This window comes from Lathamus discolor, chromosome 5 (genome assembly GCF_037157495.1).
Source record: "Lathamus discolor isolate bLatDis1 chromosome 5, bLatDis1.hap1, whole genome shotgun sequence".
NCBI classification, from domain to species: Eukaryota; Metazoa; Chordata; class Aves; order Psittaciformes; family Psittacidae; genus Lathamus; species Lathamus discolor.
The window spans coordinates 29,848,445-29,870,548 of record NC_088888.1 but is presented as its reverse complement, the minus strand read 5'-3'; the positions used below and the strand labels follow the sequence as shown (position 1 = coordinate 29,870,548).

General features: G+C 36.6%; 1 protein-coding gene across 2 annotated transcripts in view; it reads left to right on the top strand.

The window, feature by feature from the left end:
* Positions 1–22,104, top strand: part of FMN2 (formin 2) — a 164,431-nt gene that overhangs the window by 3,105 nt on the left and 139,222 nt on the right. For both annotated transcript variants that reach the window (XM_065680191.1, XM_065680190.1), the window contains exons 2-3: positions 16–2,018; positions 19,282–19,448. In XM_065680191.1, the coding sequence (XP_065536263.1) occupies positions 74–2,018; positions 19,282–19,448 (2,112 nt within the window). In that variant the 5' untranslated portion in view covers positions 16–73. The remainder of the gene's footprint in view (positions 1–15; positions 2,019–19,281; positions 19,449–22,104) is intronic.

Here is a 22,104-nt window from a genome sequence, read left to right as displayed (position 1 = left end):
CTTTCTTTTTTACAGGCGCTTGAACATTTAAGCCCTGAAATTATAAATGATTTGATGACGAGCTGAGTTTGCAATGCAGGCAATAAAAACTGTGGAACAAGAAGTGATTTTTATAAAGGAAACACTTTTCACAGAATCCTTCCTCAAGAAACAAGAGTGCCGCAGATACCCGGGGAGCAGTCCTCTCTGCGAACAGCAGCCATTGGAAGGAGCTGTCTGCAGCTCTCAGTGCTGTACTGAGCATGTCTCAGCGGAGCCCAGCGCTAGCAGCACATTATGCAAAAAGGCAGCTCTAGCAGATGGGAGAGAGCCACAGCAAGCGTTTGCTTCACTTGCATCATCACCGCTTGAAAACAAACCTGGATCGCTAGAGGGGATCTCGCCGGCAGGCCAGTGGAATGAAATCCGAGAGCATGGCTTGATTGCCGAAGGTGTTGCACAGCGAAAAATCATGGGGAATCAAGATGGGAAGCTAAGGAAAAACACAGGTGATGTGCATGAAGGAGGAGAGGATGCCTCTGGGCCCAAGGATACGGATGGCACAAAGAAGGTATCGGGAAGCAGAAGGGGACTGGGGAAGCATGCCAAAGGAAGTGAATCCGGTAAGAAGAAGGGTAAATCAGACTCAAGGGCTTCAGTGTTTTCAAATCTGAGGATCAGAAAAAATCTGTCCAAGGCTAAAGATGGGAATAGTAGCTCACGGGAGGATGTTTTGGAAAGCCAGGCCTTGCAGGCTGGAGAGCTGGACAGTACTCATTCAATTGTTAACAAAACTCCAGATATAAGCATCTCTGCAGATGAAGGGGGTCTCTCAGACACAGATGTAGAACATTTTGAAATCAGAAATGAAACTGTTCCAGCTGCTGCAGAGACACAGGATGGACAAAGGACCAGCTCTGGCTCTGATACGGATATATACAGTTTCCATTCAGCCACAGAACAAGAGGATTTGCTTTCTGATATCCAGCAAGCTATTAGACTGCAGCAGCAGCAGCAGGGGGCAATTAACATTGGAACTGAGGACCTTTTCACCAAAACAATGGGTCGACACATGGCTAATTCGCAAGCAGCCCCCTTAGATTTTGAACAGTTTCTTTCAGTAACTACCACCGACAAAGAGAGGAGCCCAGACACTGAGGGTGCTTTTCCAGCAGTATCTGAAATTGTGGAAAACGTTCCCATCTCCTGTGCAACTGAACGTGAACTGAAAGAAGCAGTAAATGGCACAGGCTCTCCTGGTAACGGCTTATTTGAAACACAAGAACGTAAGCTATTGATTGAGAAACAGGAACAGCTTATTGCTGGAGTGGATGCTGTAGCTAATGAATTAGAGGATGATTTATATAGAACTGTGGTAGAAAACAGGTCTCAGACACACAGCTCCACACAACCTTTTCCAACCTCTGTAGCAGACACTGAGACTAAAATTGCTGAAGTGCAGGCTGTTGATTTGCAGGGCGCAGTAACAGAGGATGGTATTTCAGGTGCAGGCCCTGATCATGCTGCTGAGACTCAGGAAGGGAAACACACTCTATCAGACAGTCAAGAGGACCTGCATAATGGTTTATCCACAGAAATAAAAGATGGCATTTTGTCCTCCGAGGGGACAGCAGACAGTCCGATGCTTGGTTCCCGATGCTTTAAATCCTATCTTATTAATCCTTGTTACATCAAAACCACAACTAGACAACTGAGTTCTCCCAACCATTCACCTTCTCCTTCCCCATCCCAGAGCCCACTTTCTACGAGGAGGCAGGAGTCCTTCCAGAAACCAGAAAAAGTCTCAATCAAGAAGCAGAGGTCTGCTAGTTTGGCAGGTTTATTTAGTCGTTCTGCAGACTGGACAGAAGAGGTATCTAACCACAAATGTGACATAACTCAGAAGGTGGGGTCTGCAGGCTACTTGGAGCACAAGGGGTTTAGAGAGAAGTTTCAAACGGAAAGAGTGCCTTTGACTCATTCAAGAAAGTCCTCAGGGGTGCAGGCTTCTACAGAGACATTTCCCAATGTCTTTTCAGGTGAGTGACATGTATTAAGTTGGTGTTAGCTATTTGTTTCCCAGAGTGTCTTTGAAAATATATTTAAAATACTTGAATTCAACCCTTTGCATATAAAATTGTCTTCACTTGTGCTGACAGTTTTAAAATTGAAGGCTTGATCTTACAAACACAGTCACATTTCATTAATGAGCATAACCTCTCCATTCAGTGTGAGCCTGGCAGTACTGCCAGTAAAGGAAGTGTACAATTCTTTTGAAGTTTTTCTTTCTGCTTTTCTCCTTTGTCTAAATCCTGTAGGAAAAGGCTGGATGCCTTAAATTATTCTTATTCAAAAAATGCTAAGAGCTGCACTGTTGTAGGCAGACCAGCTCTCTGCATAAAGAGATCTTTCATATGTGAAGCTTTCCCTAACTGTGATCCTGTTTGCGGTTTTCTTGTGCTAGTCACTGTTCTGATGTACTGTAAATATTTGAGAGCTGCACCTGGTGTTAGACTGAGGCAGCAATGAGGATTTGCTTAGTACAAAAAGGAAAAAGCTGTGCAAGCACAGATGGACAGCACTACAGAAAAGAACTAATTTCCCCTTCAGAAGGGGGAAAGAAGAGAAGAAAAAATGTTAATGACTTGAAAAGGCAGCATAAAATGGAGAAGGGAAACTGGGGGTAATACAGTTTAGTAGCTGTGACAGGCTTCTGCTCAGGCTACATAGGGTGACTCATTCAGGAAAGCATTCTTTCACCTTGCCTGTTAGGCAGCTTACATTCTCTTATAAAGGTATAGGGATCTAGAGTTTACAAATGAGATAATGTGAATATCTATTCACACTGTATGGCTATATTTTACTGCATTGTGAGTTGTTTTTTTTTTTTCTCCTTTCTCTCCCACATCTGAAGTTTCTATATAAAGTTAATGTATTTACAAATAGAGAAGGCCTCTGTCACATAGGAGGTATGTATATAGAGGAAACTAAGCAACCTATTCCATTTATTTTTCACTTAAGAAAACTGTAGAACTAAGAATTTGGAAAACATGCCCTACGAGCATCCGTTATAAGATTGAAACAGCTGAATCTATGATCAGGTTTGTTTTGAATGTAAGTCTGTTCTAGATTCATGAGCATGGTAACCACATATGTACCTGAGCTATCTGCAAAAAAATGGAGTGAGAATATTTGTGCTCTTATGAAAACTGAACAAAATAGTATGGTTTATGAGGGCAACAATGATGTGATTTAATAACTACACGTAAGAAAAGAGTTGAGCAATCAACAACTGTTTTGCATAAGACTATATTGTTTTATCTTGCAGATATTAAAAAATGTATAACTTGTAATCATTTGCATTCATAGTTGCTTTCTTTGTGCACATTCTACTCTGCTTGACATCACAGTAATATTGGTGAGTTAAACTGTCAGGAAACAAATTAGTGGCTTTTTTTGCACAGCAGCCATCTCCAGGAGCTTGAAATACTCAGGTAAAGAATTAACATTGTTTTCCAGATTCAAATCACATGAATACTTTAATTCTTCAGTAGCCTTGAATAGAAATCCCCATTTTCAGTCTTGCAAATTAGAATTTAAGTTTTTAACACAAAAAATGCCAGCCCCCTCTGAAGGAGACCAGCCCCTGTGAAGTGAGCCAAATCTTTTTGTGTGTGCTTTAAATCCCTTCCACCTGTTTTCTAAGATTTCGTTTCAGACATCCTTACCTAAAGCTTTACCGTTTGAGGTGATCACTATTTTCAGATTTATAGCATATAAAAGCACCTTTTTTTTTCTTTAGACATTTGACAGCTTATAAACAACTGTGGGAGCAAAGCTTTAAATTTCATCATCAGTAATTAGATTTTCTTCTTTATGATGGTGCTGTGATGGAAATAAATTTTATGTGGCAAACTTCAAGAACATGGAATTACATTTTAGAGTCCTGTTGCGCGGGAAACAGACTTGTTCACATTTTCTCTCAAGATTTTGGTTTACTTAAAATAATTTTTGTTTTATAATGTTTTCCCACCACCACTTTAGACTTACTGTGAAGGGACCAATGTCCAATGCAACAGTGGTTCTGTCTCTTATGGAAATGATGGTGACCCTCATTTGCATGTACATACTAGCTGTCTTCATAGGCAGAGAACAATTACACCTTTCAGTTCCTGCAAAAAAACTTGAAATGAGGCAACTGGAAGTGACATGATAATGCTTCATCTCCCTTTGATCGTTCTTCTTCTTTTTAAGAATATACTTGCAAGTTGTAAATTATCAAGCATATAAAAATAACTAGTGTACATAAAAAAAGGTAAATTAACCTTTAACATGAATATTCCCACAGACTGGCTGTCATTGCTGCAAGAGCAGAAAAGCCTCTTTATTTAAATCAGTCTGCACAGCAACAATTACAGAAATCATTTCCTTGTAATTTGAATTTTGCTTTTGACAAATGTTGTATTTTAATTGCATGCATGAGATGCATCAATTTGGGGATTTGCCATTAGGCTTTTAGAGATAAAATTCTTCATAGTGGTTCATTCCTATCTTTAAAAAAAAAAAAAAAAGCTTCTTGCCTACAGCATTAAATCCCACCTTGCTGTGCAGTGACTGCTGTGTTGTCCTGCCTTTCTAACTAGAATCAAGTAAAATATTCCACAACAATTTAGTCATCAATTTTAATGACAGCAGGTTCTATGCAGATGACTGGCCTACTTTTGCACTATATTGTGGTCTGGCTGTATTCCATTTGGTTTTCACAATGATCCATATGAACTTTTCTAAGTCTGATTTAATGTTAAAATGTAGATGTAAGCAACAGCTTGAATGGTAGAGACTTTGCATATTTAAATTTTGCTTTATATTAAGAATTAGCATGGTATTTCAAATTTGATACATTGCTAAGAATGTGGCATGAACAAATTTATGGACATTTTGTAATCCAGGCATCGGATCTATTTCTTTAATGATGAGGACAGCTGTATTTGAAATTGCAGTGACAGTAATTACAAGTTCTAGATTACCTGATGCACAGTGAAGCCATGGCTTTTATGTTGTAGTCCCAGGAGTGCAAGGGCTGAAGCTGAATGAATAGGGTTGTCTCTCTAGCTTTAGTATGTGGCAACAAATGATTTACACTAACACTAGGAGAGTACCTTGGTGGGAAAATTAAATTGATGTTTCCGAATATTAACTGCAACATAAGAGCTAATAGAACAAATTAATAAAAAGGAGTTTATCCTCACATTAATTTGAAGTGCAGGGATTGCAGAGGAGCTAGTAAGAGTGTCTGTTACATAAAGTGAATGTAAAAGTCTCATCAGCTGCCCCAGATGGTAATCAAACTCTTCCGGACAAACCCAGGCCCTTTCTAATCTCTGTTGGCTAACTGCAACACACTTGCTGCATGCATCTCTTTCAAACAGATCATTTATCTTTTAATTTATCTTCAGAGATTTATATTTGTCCTGCTGTAGCTGTAAAAAGGAGACAAATAAAAAGTCATGGTTACCATAAGACAAGACCTGTTAGTCCTGTGCTTGTGTGCTCACATCTGCTTTTTGATTTCTACAGAGTGCCAGCCTATTTCTTACAAAGGCTGCTTTATCTCACCTCTGCACTGTGTGAATGTCATCTGCACTCACTTGCAGTTCAAGTACAGAGTGTGCAGGCATAAAAAAAAGTCTCAGTATAGATAAGTATGTGAAAATTTGGAAAAAAAGATGAAAATTTGCTTATAAGAAAAAATAGATATTTTTAAAGGATTTGTGTAGGTTTGTTTTGGGGGTTTGGTTGTTTTTTTTTTTGTTTGTTTTAATGCCACAATATGGATTTTTATCTACTGGCTTCTATAATGCAGGAGACTATTTATTACACAACTGTTATTTAAGACTACTTATGCTTTATTGTTTCACTGATAATGTTTGTTATCAGTAGTTGTAGAACCATAGAATGGTTTGGGTTGGAACCATCTAGTCCCAACCCCCTTGCCATGGGCAGGGACACCCTCCACTAGACCAGGTTGCTCAAAGCTTCATCCAAACGCCTTGAACACTTCTACGGATGGGGCAGCCACAGCTTCTTTGGGCAACTTGTTCCAGTGTCTTACCACCCTCACAGTAAAGAATTTCTTCCTAATGTCTAATCTAAATCTCCACTCTTTTAGCTTATTCCCTTTTGACCTATTACTCCATGCCCTTGTAAAAAGTCTTTCCAGCTTTCTTGTAGGCTCCCTTTAGGTACTGGAATGCTGCTGTAAGGTCTTCCTAAATACAGATAGTTTGTTTTTGGTTTGGTTTTTTTTTTTGTTTTTTTTTTTTTTTTTTTTATCAGATGGCAGTACAGACTCCTGTAGTGGAGCTGCCTAACAGCAACTCTTCATGTGATAGAGAATTACACATTATATTGAGTGTTGCTAGTAAGCATCTGAAGAGAAAGATTCACCTCTTTTTGCCTTATAAACCTAAATGGGGGAGAGGAGAGAGTAGGGCTGCAATACTGCACTCCAGCTACAGTAAAATGTGTTTGTAAATGGGCTGCAGTATTTTCTTTGAAGACTGCTGAATGCTGGTAAGTTACTTTAACGTGCTGCAATATGGGAATCAAAGCAATATGAGTAATGTCATTGGAATGCAGTGCTGCCACAGACTTGTTTTGATGGGGTCTCATGATTAATGCTTTGATCTTTATCTAGAACTTCACTGGGAGTAGCAGGTTTTGGTCATGGGTTTGAGTGTTTGCATCTCCCAAACACTCTCAGCAGCAACCTCATTCGAGATCTGACTGGCAGTCTGACTCATGTCTGGTTGTCTGCTAGACTCTTTTGGATGGAAAATGGGCAGCTTATAGCTGGAGGTCCATGCATCTCTTCTAGGGTCTGAGACATAGTCACAGTATAATATCCACACATGAGATCTGGGTAGAACTGGTTATTAAAGGACATTGTGTGCTTCAGTGATTTCATTTCTGTGAAAGAGCAGTGGATTATTCCAGAGGGAATAGTTATGAGAAGCTGAAGTTTGAAAAGATTTCTTGGATGTAATTTTGCTTTATTATTTTTAAAAATATTTATAAATTACTTCGTGGTTTGGGGGCTGTTTTGTCCAGTGGTTTTGTTTTGTGTTTTATTTTGTTTTTTTCTAAACTGGGTAGACTACTTTGCAGAAAAGAAAATTTATTTCTTGAAGCAGGCCTAATTTTTTCTTCATGTTGTGGTGTCAAAATTAGAATAAATTTGGAATTGGAAAACTTCTCTAGGAATATTTTCTTCTGCCTGTATATGAGGGATCAAGTTCTAATGTGAATCGTCCTGACAGAAAATGCGAAAATACTAATTGCCTAAGATATTTTGTTTGTGCTGTAGTTTAACCAAGCTCACTCAGAATATGGCCAAGTGTATTCCTTATAAACTACTCCTGCCAAAATTTGGACTTACGTAAGGAATAGTGGTGATGAAGCATATATGCGTAGGTGTTTCTGTGACTGGCTTTATTTATTTTTAGGTACATTTCAAAGAAGCATTCTGTAGCAGTTAGGTGGAATATAACAATTTTTGGAATCTTAGAGGCATATGTTTTATCTTTTGGGGAGATGAGGTTTGTTGATACAAAGGTAACATGGCAGATGCACTGAGAAACAGTGAAAGGAAGGTGGTGATAGGATGTTAGTACTTTACACTGTGTCACCTCTTTCTTGCCTTTTCATGTGACAATACAAGGCTAGTTGCATTTCATTAAGTGCTTTGGACAAGACATCAAAGTGGGTTCAGGAGCTGTGTCACACTATTATTTCCTCTAAGAAGCAGCAGCTTTCTGCATTGCTACATTGCAGTTCATGCAAAGGAACTTAGGGACGTTGAGATGATCTGTGTTACAATGAGTACCAAATGACTATTCCTCGTCGTTTTTCTGTATTTTTGCTGTCCCGAATAAGTTTCTTTCATTTTGATGGAAATAGTTAGGCTTTCTGCTCATGAAAAGGAAGTGGGCTATGTTTCCTGATGCAATATCTTGCTTTATTCTCAGATAAATACAGAATATGACTTCTTTCGTCTGCAGATTCATAGATGACAGAACTGTTGTCAGCTGTTTTACAAAAGTAAGAAGCAGTGGTTATGAGATGTTGGTTACACACATACGCACACTATCACAGTTGTAAAAGTAATTCCTAACATACATAAAATTAAACATCTGCCAATATCCATGGAAGAAAAGGTGGTTTTCATTAAAAAAAGGGTGTGTGTGTGGGAACAACAAAAAAAAACCGACTAGAGCAAATCATTGCCTTCATAATAGAGGGTGTGTATCTAAACGCTGTTTTGTCATGCAGAGACAAAACAATACAGTATGCTGAGAAATAGGGGGAAATATTTTATAAAATCAATGAAGGAACATGAAGGTCAAGCTACAGCAAGAGAGATGTGCTTAGGTTTTATTCAGATGAAGTCTAGAGGAACATATCTGCACAAATATTTAGGTATGCATGTATTTTTTTTTTTTCTTTTTCATGAAATGCAGTTCTAATTTTCTGCTTTTCCCTTTTATCATACTGGTTTTTGTTTATGGATACAAAGATGAAAACCTTTTGTACATCATGGTAAAGGTTAAAAAATCAGCAGTTATTAAAGTTGGAGGAGTTTCAGACTTTGTGTGCGCAGGTCCTGGAGAGGAAGGAAATCTAAGGCATGCTGCGGCTCTAATGAATAGGCTGAAAGAAATGTGTTACTTGTCTCCCGCTTTAGAAGCTTCCTTGTTCAGTTCAGTTTTGGTTTGTGACCTGTGTCTGCTTGAGCAAATACTTGGATTTGCTTCTAAAGTAGAGGTGGGCCAGACTGCATTAAATGTCAAGTGAAATGGAGAACTACTGGTAGTAAGAAAGTTTTACAAAACTGAGTTATAAAGAAGTGTGTACCAGTTTCGACTGACAAAAGGTGCTGTTAGTAATAGTTGCCCCAAAAGACACGAGAGGAGCTTCTTAATTTAAAGAGCTAGACAGAAAGAATTGTGGCTTTCCAGCAGTCTGTGAGAACCTGGCACAAAATACTGCCTTCACATTGCAAATCACCACAGAAACTAAAAGGGTAAAGATGGACAGAATTTAATACTTGCTGAGAGGAACCTAAGTACCTGGAAAACACAATACGGAAGTTGCCAAAGACACATATGGTGCCTAAAAGATTCAGTAGACAGACACATATAGATTCTCTTTTATCATAAACCACTATAATTGGAAAAGTTTTAGGAATATACCTCTATAATCTGCTGTAATACTGCACTAGAACCTGAAGAGCATTCTGGAAAAGTCATTTCCTCAGAAGATATGAACTACCATTAAATACTCTCTTTCTGTTCCTGAGGAGAAATCAAGCTGAAAGAAGACATGCCATATAATGTTGTGGGAGGCTACATCTTACTTACATTTTTAGAAATGTATTTTGTATCATGTACCACTGCTGTATTCTATTTAGCAAATTGTTTGGTATTTTAAAACTTAAGCTTCTGAAAGATATTTAGTGACATATGTGACATATAGTGAAATGTAAGAATATATCATATATAGTCACATATATAGTGAAAGGTAGGGGTAAAAGCATGATTTAATACTTTGTGTCAGCTTATCCTGTTATACATATGTCGTATATCAGAAAATTCAGTGTGGGAGAAAGGTGTAAAATCTTAGTCACTGTGAAAGCAAAATTTCAAGGAGCTTAATGTGCAATTTAGGAAGACAGAGTGCATCAGAGACTTGTTAATCTGCAAGAATTCTAGAAGAACTGTCACAGGCCATCACAAATATTTTAATATATTTTAAAGCTCTGGTGATAGCAGAGTTATAATGTCTGCGTTACAGAAAAAGTATTGTTGTTATTGCAAATGACTGAAGCAATTATCATCTTGATTTTGACTGCAGCAGCAAGCAAAGTTTTGGAATAAATCCTAAAGGAAGAAATTCTAAGACATAATTAGCTATTGGGTATATGATAAAAGGATGAAGAAAAATAGAACAAAATGTAGCATGGATTTAGCAAAGATCAGTAGAACTACATTGATAGCTTTTTTATGTACAAGTGCCTTCTAGACAATGCAAGAACGATAGGAAGGAATTCATCTGGGTTTCCATACAAAATGGAAATGCTGCAAATCACTCAAAGAAAAAAATACTGGTGGTTTTGATAAGGGACTCTATCATGTTACTTCACTGCCACCACAGATGAGCAGCTTCATTTTAGCCTACTTCTACTCTATCTGTTATGATTCATAGGCTTGTTCAAGCTGTAGAAATTCATTGCGTAATTATTGCGAGAGTAGAGCTGAGCCTTAACCTTTGTCCTGATCATAGTGTTTGCAGGACAACATTTTCATTACCAAGTGAAATTTTTGGTAAACTTTCATCTATCTGTATTATAATACATGTCAAAGTTAGGAACTAGGCTGGCATTGGGAGTTCATTCATCAGGATGGAGGTCTGCACTGAATTTCAGCTTGACTGCTTCAGATCTTTCCAACATGATTTGTGCAAATAAGGCATATGGTTAAGTAATCTTTTGACACACCATTGAGTATATGCTGCGATTGGTGATGCTGTCATGTCCCATAGCTAGCACAAGTGGAGCAAGCTGTTTTAAAACACAGCCGCTTGTTTTGATCAAGGGATACTACGGTTAAAGAGTGAAATGAGGTTTTTTGAAAACTGTAACATCCTTTTTTGGAGTGGCTTTTTACTTCATTAAATCTGGGATCTTTATTTGTCATATTTATTTTTGGAGAATCCCATTTTCAGATTTTGCCAAACCTTCACTTTTTCTATCAGGGCATTATTCCTGGAAGAATTTCAGGAGTGTTTGTATGAGGTGCTACTTTTTCCCGGTGTACATTGTGGTGGCCCTGGCAGCAATCAGCAGGATTCTCTTGCCGGGGCAGCTTGTTACCCTTGCTTCCAAAAGGGAGCATATTAATGTGTTCCCTGGCTTTTCCGTGCTACTTAGAGCTGTTAGCATTATGTGATTCTCTTTCTGTAACTGCGTAATGGGTTGCTTGTTTAGCTGAGTCGAAATCTCAATGATACAGTTATTCAAGCTGTCTTTCACAATCCAGAATCTGTTGAAATGGTAAGTGATTATTGTGTGGCTAAAATGGACGTGGAGGAGGAGGCAAATAATTGAGTTACACAGGGTTTGATATATTGTGGTTCTAACTTAGAGCTGGTCAAGAGATTTTGTGGAAATTTTTTAACAATCAAGAAGGGTACTAAGAGATGGGACAGCATAAAAGTGAAGATTGAGATGCCAAGAGGTCCAAACAGCTTGGCAAAAGTAACATGGTGTTTACTGTGATAATCAGCTATAGAACTGATAGATGTGAAATTAATAATTGATAGTTCTATTTATTTGAAGAGTTTGTGAATGTAAGAAATCAATCAATTAATCCATTATCCACTGGAATTTGGTAAATATATATTTCTGACTTTGAAATTACAAGCATTACAAAAATTAACTGTGTGTAGGCAGGCATAGAAAACTGGGGGACAGAAGGAGGTAGTGTTGATACATGTCTTTTTCTTAATTCTCTTGTTTAAACAGACTTTCTGCTTTTGATTGAGATGGTATGTGGCTTCTGTTCCTACCATCCATGTGAACAGAGCCAGGAAATTTGAAGACAGAAAATCAGAGGACAATCCTTTCAAACACTTGCAGAAATCCCTAATTTCAGTAATGTTCTAAATACTAAACTATAAGAGAAATATATATGAAGAATAAACTGGTATATTTATATATAAAAAATGCAATACAAATATGTGAAGAAATCAATATATAATCTCAGGGTTTTTTTTCCCCTTAAAAATATTTTTGTGTATAGGCAGTGAATGCAGATATTAGCTATTACACTGATAATAAGAACAAAAAGAAATATCTTTATGCCAGAATTATAGTAATTTGTACCATAACCCTAGACCTTGTCTAGTTTTATTATTTTTAAGGCTTATGTTGTCTGGAAATAAGACTTACAAAAACTAATTTGTGTTTATTTATAGTAGAAGGATTAGGTTATTTTCTTTTAGTTATGCAACCACGTTGTGCACACAGGCATGTTGCGTGATCGGTTTTCCATGTTTTATGTAACCACGCTGTGAGAAAGCTGTCAGGTGGTTTTATGAAAGTATCTGTCAATGAAAATTCAATCCCTTAAAAAAAAAAAAAAAAAGAAAACAAAACAGCCAACGCTACCTCACAATATGAGAGATTTGGAAGAGTTTCCCAGTCTAAATCAGCAGGGGAGTAGAAACCCTGCAGCAAAAAAAGAACAATAAATGAATTGTTTAATCATGGAATTTTGGTCATAATCTCCCAGGTTATTCTTCAGGCAAGCAAGAGGGAAACTTGTTGCTTTCTTAGTGCAAATTTATACTTAATTTATCCAGGACTTGGGCTTGTCATTTGAAAAGATGACTAGAATACTGATTTCCAGTTCTGTTTCATTCCCCAAGTTCCATACACACCTTTAAAAACCATGTCTTTCTCAGCAGTCATGTGTTGCGCTTTATATCTAGGCTGACTGGTGTGACTGGTGTAGGTGAGCTGAAAAACTTGTGATATGAAAGTTTATGAAATGAAAGTAAAATATTAAAGAAATATGATACTTTTAATCCTTGAAATGTTAGCTTTATACGTGAAGTATTAGCTACTGAGTGCTTTGTATATTTGAGAACTAGAAAAGCACATTAAACTGCCGGAAGGTGAAGTTGAAGTGTGATTGACTTGCCCCTAGGAAATGACTCAGCAAGCTTTTGCTGTGCAGTTTGGGGAGATATGATGAAAGACTAAAACTTGTAATTTCTTATATACTTTGCAGTACATGTAGTTGCAATTACTATCTCATCTGTAAATATGCAAATCTTTGCAGTGTTTCTGTCTCTCAGACATGTTTGTCCCCTTCTGGTATCTTGGGAAATGTTTGATGCTGCATAGTTCAGGTTCTTTGCCAGATTATTTAGGCTTCACTTAGCTGTGACCTTGATGGTGGTATATGTAGGAAAAAAAAAATAGGGAAAAAATGGAAAGGAGGAAAGGAGGAATGATGTAGGCATATTTGGGGCAGCAGATATCTAAAGTACAGTATTTCTTAACTTTAGAAAGCTGTAGAAATCAGATTTTCTTTTTCCCTACTTACTGTTCCTTCTTTTTTTTTTTTTTTTTAATTTATGGGATTATGTTAACAATTGGAATTCTTTCTAAAAAAAAAAAAAAGACTATCATTGCCTTTTTGTATTTTGTAAGACAAATAGAAAACATATTCTAAACAGAAATACACCATTTTGTCCATGTCTTCTTCCTTTTCCTTTTTTTCCTGCACGATCTCCCAAAAATAAAGCAAGGCCTATGGTACTTATGGCTTCAAAGCTTATAAAATCTCTTTGCTGTGTGAGCATTTCTGATCTCACTAAAGTGGAAAAAAAATAAGAGTGAAGTGGGGGGAAAAAAGGCAAGTCAATTTGAACTTTTGAATATGTAAGCAGTATGTGAATGAATCAAGTTAACCCTTGATGTGACTATGAATATGGTGTTCAGAACTGGTGTTATACTGAAGCTGTTCACTCTGTATCACGAAAAACTAAAATGGAAAGTCTGTCTCCAGTGTAAAAGTTAAGATGTGCTGCTGATACAGCTGCTGCCCTAATGGTGAAAGTGCAACATAGTGCTCTGGTTGTTAGAGAAGAGAATTGCAGGAGAGGGGCAGAAGGGAGGGGTTTCGGAGTAGAACTCATTTTTATCATTAGTCTCTACTTATGCTCACTGACAGCTGTGCTCCAGGCTTTTGCAAATGCAGTGTAAGGAGGATCGGAGACAGATTTTTATAGATAAATGTGAGGTTATAACACCAGGATCCTTAGGGAAACATTATTGCAAGCTCTGCTCCAGTGCAGTGCCTCAGTGCATGTGTGGGGTTTTTTTAGTGTGACTGACTACTGTATTTTTCTTCTGTTTCTTCCTTCTATTTGTACCTCTCTTTTCAATAATTAAGTAAATACAAAGCCAGAAACAACATGCTCATGATATTGCTAGTTCTTGAGGATTTTATTGCTTACCTCATAGCTTTTTGAAAGGTTGGTCTTCTAAGCAGATTGGCCAGGAAAAGAGCTATAATGTGAATTCATTGAGTTGGGATTTGACTGTATTTCTCTGTGAAAAGTACTGTACATGCTTTCAACATTCAGTAATTCCATAGACAATAAAGTGTAAGGCAGACTTGTGTTTTGGAACAGTGTAGATACTTATTTTTAGTGTCTGCTTGAGGAGAAAAAAAGTTGCCCTGGAATATGAGGTTATTGTAATAGACCAAATGTGCTTCCTTCTAAAATAGGCAACTTCTTCATCCAAAGTGTCTTATAGTGCAGCTCATGACAGGCAAGTTGGTTCACATTGTCAGCACTGATAGCCAAGGTCTGTAGCAGTTGCTGCTGTATGGAAGGAGGTGTAATACATATACACAGACACCTCTCCAGGCCAAGGGAGAATCTGTGGCTGTGTCAGGAGGGTACCAAGTGGGATTATTATGTGAAATATGCATTTTATATAATAGTTGAGATTTTACATTTCATTATTATTATATGAAATAATGTTTGTAGAATGTCTTTTGGTAGGTTCCTTCTCCCTCCACCTTGCATTTGAGTAAATGCAGTTGCGGTAAATCTGAAGTTGAAAATGATCATTCAAGAATACAATTACATGTGTTTTTTTCAAAAAGTATGAATAGAAACCATACTGGAACTTGTGAATTTTCATTCTGCAGTTAATAGCTTACATGTCCTACAGAGGAGGTTTGTATGAACAGTGTCACTTACAGGGATAGTATGAAGACCTGTAATGTCATACAGGAGACAACCTCAAAGTGCTTCATCTTCATGGGAATGGGAGGAAGCGACCATGACATGGAAGTGAAGAATATGGAATTTGGATTGTAAGCCAGAAGACCCAGGCTGAGCCATGGCAGCAAAAGTGTCACAGAATATCCGTAGAAGGCCAGAGTACCCAAAATTTCCAAACTTATTTCATGTTTACATTCTTTTAGTTAATTAATTGTATAATTTTTTGTAAGAAAAGAAGAATCTTTTTATCCCTCTCTGGGATTTAAGAAGCCATTCTAAGCTCCTAAAAAATAACTTAGGAGTTTATAGTCATAACTTGCCAAGGGTTTTGGCAGTATCTTCAGAATACTGATTTCATCTAAGGCTGAAATTTAACTGCAGGTCTCTAATTCAGAACTTAATATGCCTCCTATCTGAAGCCGAACTAATACTTAGGGGGAAGGCAAGAATAGGGTTCAGGAGCTTCATGATCCATGATTTCTAGGAAGAAAGGTTGTTTAAAATATAAAAAATGGGAACTTAATCTGTTAGGGGAAAAAAAAATTGATCTGAGAGATCTTTGTTCTTTACTATTTTTCATAGCATGTAAAGGAAACCAAGAGAAATTGTTTTACCATTGCATTTAACCTGTAACAGAAATCAGTTTATTATTTGCTAATTCCAAAAACGTTAATCATATAATTATCCCAGGTTATTTGTAGTTGTCTTACTATTGAAGGTGTTACCTCATGTAAGTTACAAATATGAGGTAATTAATGGTGTCTGAGGAAAAAAGCTGTTGTTGCTGTATTTTATTTATAAACCAAAGATGAAAAGATCTAGCTCAAAATCTTGTGGTTGAAGTTGACTGGAATTTAGCCTATGCATTACATACAGCTATGGTTTTGGTTTTGCTGTTTAATGAATAGATGCAGGGACTGACATTGTGCTGTCAATATACAATGCAGAATCATTTTAATTTGAATTAGTTCCAAGCATGTGTAGTACAGATAGACTGGATGCTAGAAAACTATTTCTGCTTCCAGACAGAGGTAATTAAAAGCCTATGGAGTCCAGTGTTAAAAGAGGTATTTCATTATACCCAAACAAAAATTTAACCTTTGTCTTGCCCTAAATCAAAAACACGATTTCTGCTGCCTCAGGAAGATCACTTTGACATCAAGTGTAGGCACAGGTAGGGCCAGAAGGCAATGAGACAGGGGCTGATTCAGCTACAGAGGACTTTGGAGCTGGAATGCTTCCACTGTAGTGACAACTGGCTTTTAGCTAAAAGTAGGTGGGGAAAAAAAAATCAGATGCCCTTAACACAGGAGGAACTACTTCTTGGCAAGTGATGGCTTTTAAATATTGTTTTCTCATGTAAAAAAGCTTCAGCCCTGTCTAGAACTACAGTGCCATAATATTGGAAGGTTCATCGTGGTTGGGTGTTGTCTAAAGGAAATGAGTGACATGTCTCAAGGAAATGAGAAAGTACTGACACACTTTCTTCTGGTAGGGTTTACCTCCTCACTTCCCTTTAAGGAAAATATGTATTGTACCTTTCGTAACTTCGATGGGAGATGGGTGGTTCTGACACTTGTAATGAACATTCAATTTTATGATAAGCCCTAGCTGATTAGGTATAAAACTTCAGTAGCTTAACAGTCTGTTCTTAATATATTGCCCAGAAAGTGCTTTAAATATATAACCCATTTACTATTGATACAGAGATTATTTTTTTTCTCACAGCTGTTTGCAGTGAAGCTACTTCTGTATGCATTGGAAATTAGACTTTTTTCCAGCTTGCATTTGGTAAAATATGTTAACTGAACAGGCAAAATGTATTTCTGTAATTCGGATTTCTGTGTCTGTCCTCATATCTCCATAGCAATTGGAAGGAACACACAAGCAGCTTTAGAATGCAGCTTTATCCGAACATGATTACCTTTATGCGGAGAACCTTTATTTCTTTGACTCAACCTATATTTGATGCAAAGGGCAGCTTACTGGTACTAAAGTTAGTTTGAATTAAATTGTTGATTCTTTCAAGTTAAAAGTACTATCTAATATCATTAAATAATTTTTACTACCCTATTTATTATAAGACTACTAATACACTGGGGAGAACAGTTCAGGTTTAGATGGACAAAATGAAATAAGTAACACATGGTACAGTAAGAGAAATTAATTTTTTTTGTACATATAAACTTATATTATCTGAATGCTAAAGTGTGTTTAGACAATAGCCTATAATCACTAAGCAATGATAGTTAATAACCACTATACAAGTTAAATTGCAACTGAATAGCAACTAAGATTCTGATCCAGTGTTGACCAAGACTGTTAAGAAGTGCTATGAAAATTAGCAAAAGAATGGGTGGATTAAGGGGGAAAAAAAAGGGTGGGGGGGGTGGGGTAGGGTGGGGTGGTGTGTTTCCTGTTCTGTCATTTATGAGTATTATTCCTGTTAATTAGGTTAAAGCAAAAGGGGGCAGGTGGGGGTAAGAGAGGGGGCTATTTTGCTTCTGTATGTGCAGAAGACTCTTTAAAAATGACAGGATTATTTAAATGTTGAAATATACAGACAAAAAAAAAAATATTTCAAGTCTGACATTCAGAATTCATGGATAACATTTAAATTTTTAGTGTAGCATAAAGAAATGTGTAGTCCTGTTTTTGGTTTGTATGTGAAGTGCTCTTTCTCTTGTGTGTTTTTTCGTTATTTTTTTCTTCTGTGCACTTCAGATAAACATAAAGCATTGACTTCCCCACTCATCCTCATCACTTGCAGTCCCTCAGTTAACTAGACAACTTTCCATCTTGTTGAACTTTACTTGGTGAAGTAAGTTGATATTATGGTAATATGGTGTTCTTTGCCCCAGAAGGGCTAGTGGAAGTGCCATCTATTGGTGCTCTAGTGTCAGTGTGATGCCGGTCTTATTTTTTTTCTAAAATTCGCTTACATAGCTTAACCTCAATATTTATAGCTAGGAGTATCTCTTTATTTCAGTAAGAGGGCAGTAGCTAGAGGTTTTTTAGTGGTCTTTTGCAGCACTACTAAGCATTGGCAACTACAGCTCCAAAGAAACGTTGCTGAAATCACAAAAATATCTGTTGGCAGATAGCTCCATATTTGTGCTTCACTTCCATGGTTTTGTACAGTTGCTTTTCTTCACGTAGGGAATTGATGTACATTGCTGCAACTGTGGAATAGAGGGGTATTTTGAATAAGCAGTTTTGTTAACATTAAGTTATATGTGGTGAAACCAAGGACCAGAGGCAAACTAATTAGCAAATGTAACAAAACTTGTTTTTCTTACAAGTTTATTCCCTAGCTTATCCTCTTGAATGTACTGTATTGTGTCTAATAAAAAGCTAGGAAACTTGGACTAATAATTCAGAATTAGCAGATCTTTAGATGTGGAGAGGAAAATCTTAGAAATAACTTCTAACACTTTATAATGCATTGTTTATTTTAGGCTGTATTGCCACATGAAGTTAAAATAATACAGAAACTTTGAGCTAATGTCACAAGATCCTTCTTAAATTGCATCCAGATGTTTGAAAGAAAAATCTTTTTATGTTCAGAAAGCCTGGGAAGTTTTAGATTTTTAATGAAATCAACATTCATACAGAAATCTTGCATTTTATGTAAAATCCAGCAGTAGTATCGTTACTGTTGTTGTTATTACTACTTTAAATGACACTAAAATCCTTTTTAGTTGGTACATTTTTTTGGAGAATACCTTTGGCTTCCAGTGAGTGCATGGAAAAACAGACTATAGAAACTGTTCTAGGTGAAAATTGTATTCACAGCTAGTCCACACTAAAACATGAAATTAACTTCATTACTCCATCTGCGTTTTCTCCTCCAGTAGATCTATTTCATCTCTTTATCTATATCCTATAAATCTGAACTTTGACATCTTTTGACATTTTAGAGCTTAATCAAGCAATTTAAAATTCTTGCAATGTAGATTTTACTGCAGCTTGCGTGTATAACTAATTTTTGTAGTCTCTTTCTGGCTGACTGCACACATCATAATGGTCTTTCAAACCTCTGTCATTGTCTCCTGTAATATGTTTTATAGCATAAGCCCTCCTTTCATGCTGAGGTGAGATGACAAAGAAAACACTTTGATCATGAAATCTGGCCCTATAATAGGAATAAGTCTCTTCTCACTCTTTAAAAGTTTTACTTCTCTGAATTGCTGCTTGTGGCACTGCATTTTAGTTTGGATCACTCTGGTCCCGTAAAACTATACTAAGTACAGCTAATGCAGAATCGTTATCAGTGGCTTTTTGCTATTATTCTTTTATTGAGGGTTTCCCCAAAGAAATTACTTCATATTTTTACTTCTAATAATTGAAATGTTCCATACACATTTGTAATGCCCAAATCTTTGTGTCCTGTAGATAGCTACAAATTCTTATTGATCTGTGTCATCACCTTGGCAGGGCGAACTCTGCTGGAAAAGCTCTTCAGCCAGCAGGAAAATGCACCGCAAGAAGAAGCTGAAAAACTGTGTTCTCACATTATTGCAATGGGTCTTCTGCTTCCATTTACTGACTGCTTCAGAGAACCATGTAATCAGAGTGCCCAGCAAAGCACACCCACATTTGATGTAAGTACTGAAAAAGTTATCTTTTGTCTCTTTTGCCAAGCAGGACATGATTTATCAATGGCTCATCATTCCTGAGAGAATTTTGTTAGTCCTTTTAATGAAAATAACCCTTAAGAGAGTGGCCAACTATTTTTCTGAGCTCAGGTGTGTACTTTAGTATCCTGGTAAGCATACTTTAGATACTTTAGTATCCTGGTAATCATAAATTTCAAGATTCTCCCACAACCTGATTTCTTAACTTTTTAAGTCTTATCTTAGTCTGCTATACTATCCTTTATCTGTTGTTTCCATTATGTCTTTTTCTTTGAATCAAAGTACTCTATTTCAGTCCAACAGCTGCTTCACCAAAACATAAAACTTCATGTCACAAAACTTTACAGAACTTAAAAGGGATGTCTATGATAGGCAATTTTTCTCCCCTGAAAAGACTTTTGAAAAAACATGCAAATATTAACTAATGTACTTAATACCTTATTCATATAGTTAAGATCATCCTTATTCTACACATTAAGTTGAAGCTTGGTTAAAAATACTCAAAAAAATGATTGGCATAGATATGAAAGAACATGAGTCTTCAACTCTTTAAATCTTTCTCATCTTTCCTGGAGAGTAATTTAAGACAACTGGGGAGGAAAAAATGAGTAGAATAAATTTATCCAATGAATTCTTAAAATAAACAACTTGCCTAGATAGCTTAGCTACAGAATGACTCCATAGTCCGTCTAAAAGTGTTCAATTTTTATGCTGTATTTTTTGGGTGGGGTTTTTTTTTTGGTTTTGTTTTATTTTTCAAGAAACAAATGTTTGAAACATTTTCAGACTCTTTTTGAAATTAATTGAAAAAATGGAGTGTGACTATAAAACTGAGGCTGTTCAGGAAACCTAAATTCATACACCATGTGTTTTTATGATTAAATCTACTCAAAGTTACTGGAATATGCATGTTTCTTGTTTTTCTGATTGCTTAAAACAGTCTGTCAATGTTTTACGTTCTCCTGACTTTACCATGTACTCGGCTCCTCTCTTTAGAGTATTGAACACGATATTACTTTTACAAAAGTTGTTTCTCACTTATAAACAGATTTTGTCAAAGTAACAGTTTGGAAAGAAGCAGAAGAGGCTCTTTTCCTAACCGGTATACCATGCTTTGTCTGAGTAAGAGAATTATTCTAGCTATCTTTCATTGACTATTCGACAGGATGGACTTTCTGAAAAGGAGCAGTAGCCTTGCCTAGTGTCATGTGAACGGTGTGTTAAAGGGAGCAATATAGGATATTGTTCGTTTAGCAATAATCTTAATTTAAATTGGACTATCAGTAAAAAAAAAAGTGCTGTTACTCTTTTTATGTGTAAGTCCCCTAAATAGATTATGCTCTGTAAAACAATGTCAGAAGTGGCGTAAAGCCCTGTGCATGCAATTAGTAGCACATCTGCTTTAAAGGAGCATATATTGGTCTTAAACACTGAGATCTCAACAACTGAATTTTACATGTCACAAAGGCAGGAGCTGCTGCTATTGAGTTTGGGAATATGTTTCTGCTTCAGCCTTGATGACCACAGTACAGGAACGCCTACCTGTTTATTCATTACATGCCATACAAGGGTGAAAATGTTTAGACCTTGCAGTATAAACTCTAGTGGCTGAGAATTTCAAACTGGGCTTCTCCTAGCTGATTTTGCTTCTTAGAGTGAGTAAATAAAATATCTTGCAGAAGGTAAATGGTAATGGTTAAGTAAGGAAATTAAACAATTAACAATTAGTATGGAAAAAACTTATGGTAATACCATATATTACTTAAAACAGTATATTTGTGATTTGTCTCCCCTCATGTCTCTCTTTGTCCCTATGTTTTGCTTTTTTTCTTTAGTTTTTTTTTTATTTATTTTTACTTAATTTGAATAGAATTTTAATGTTGATCTAACCATTTATTTCAAAGACAGAGGACTCAGATTAGCCTTAAGTAATACTTAGATTTCACCCATTTAGAATTAGGAGATTCATCATGTTTGACCTTATTTGACCTCCAAATTGGGAGCACAGCCAGTCCCATATTCTTGCTTCATCTCTGAGTTCATAAAATGTGCCTCTAGTTCATCCTGGATTGCCTCCAGTTTGGCTGCAGTCCTTTTACTCAGCTGAAACTGAGATCAACAAAGCTTCTGTAACCCCTCCTGGTCCCAGGTTTGTCTGACACTTTGCTGTCTGTCCTTTCTCCTATATCTTGTTCTGATGGTTGCTTGTTCCTTAATGTTACTCATTTGGCTGTTTTGATTTTTATCTTAGTCTGGTTCTGATAAAGTCTTTTAGGTCACTCATGTAGTATGTTTTTTGCAGAACTGCCAACATTTTTTCCTCTGAAATCCTTCCTTGAATCCCTCCTTTTCCATTTTGTGACTGATCCCATGTATTTTTGAGCTTTAACTTACTTTTTTTTTTAATGTTGGATAAAATCCACAATTCCCCTTTTCCTTAACTGTGGTCCCACAGACTTTGTTTTTTTGAAGATGTTAGGTTACAGTTTATGAAAATAATTCAGTAAGCTTTGTTCACTCTATGATCTATTGTTCATGCTTTAAGATGAATATAAACAGATTATTTAAAAGTCCTATTCCCTCACTCTGATCTCCTTTTCTGGATGTCCTCCAGTGAATTTAA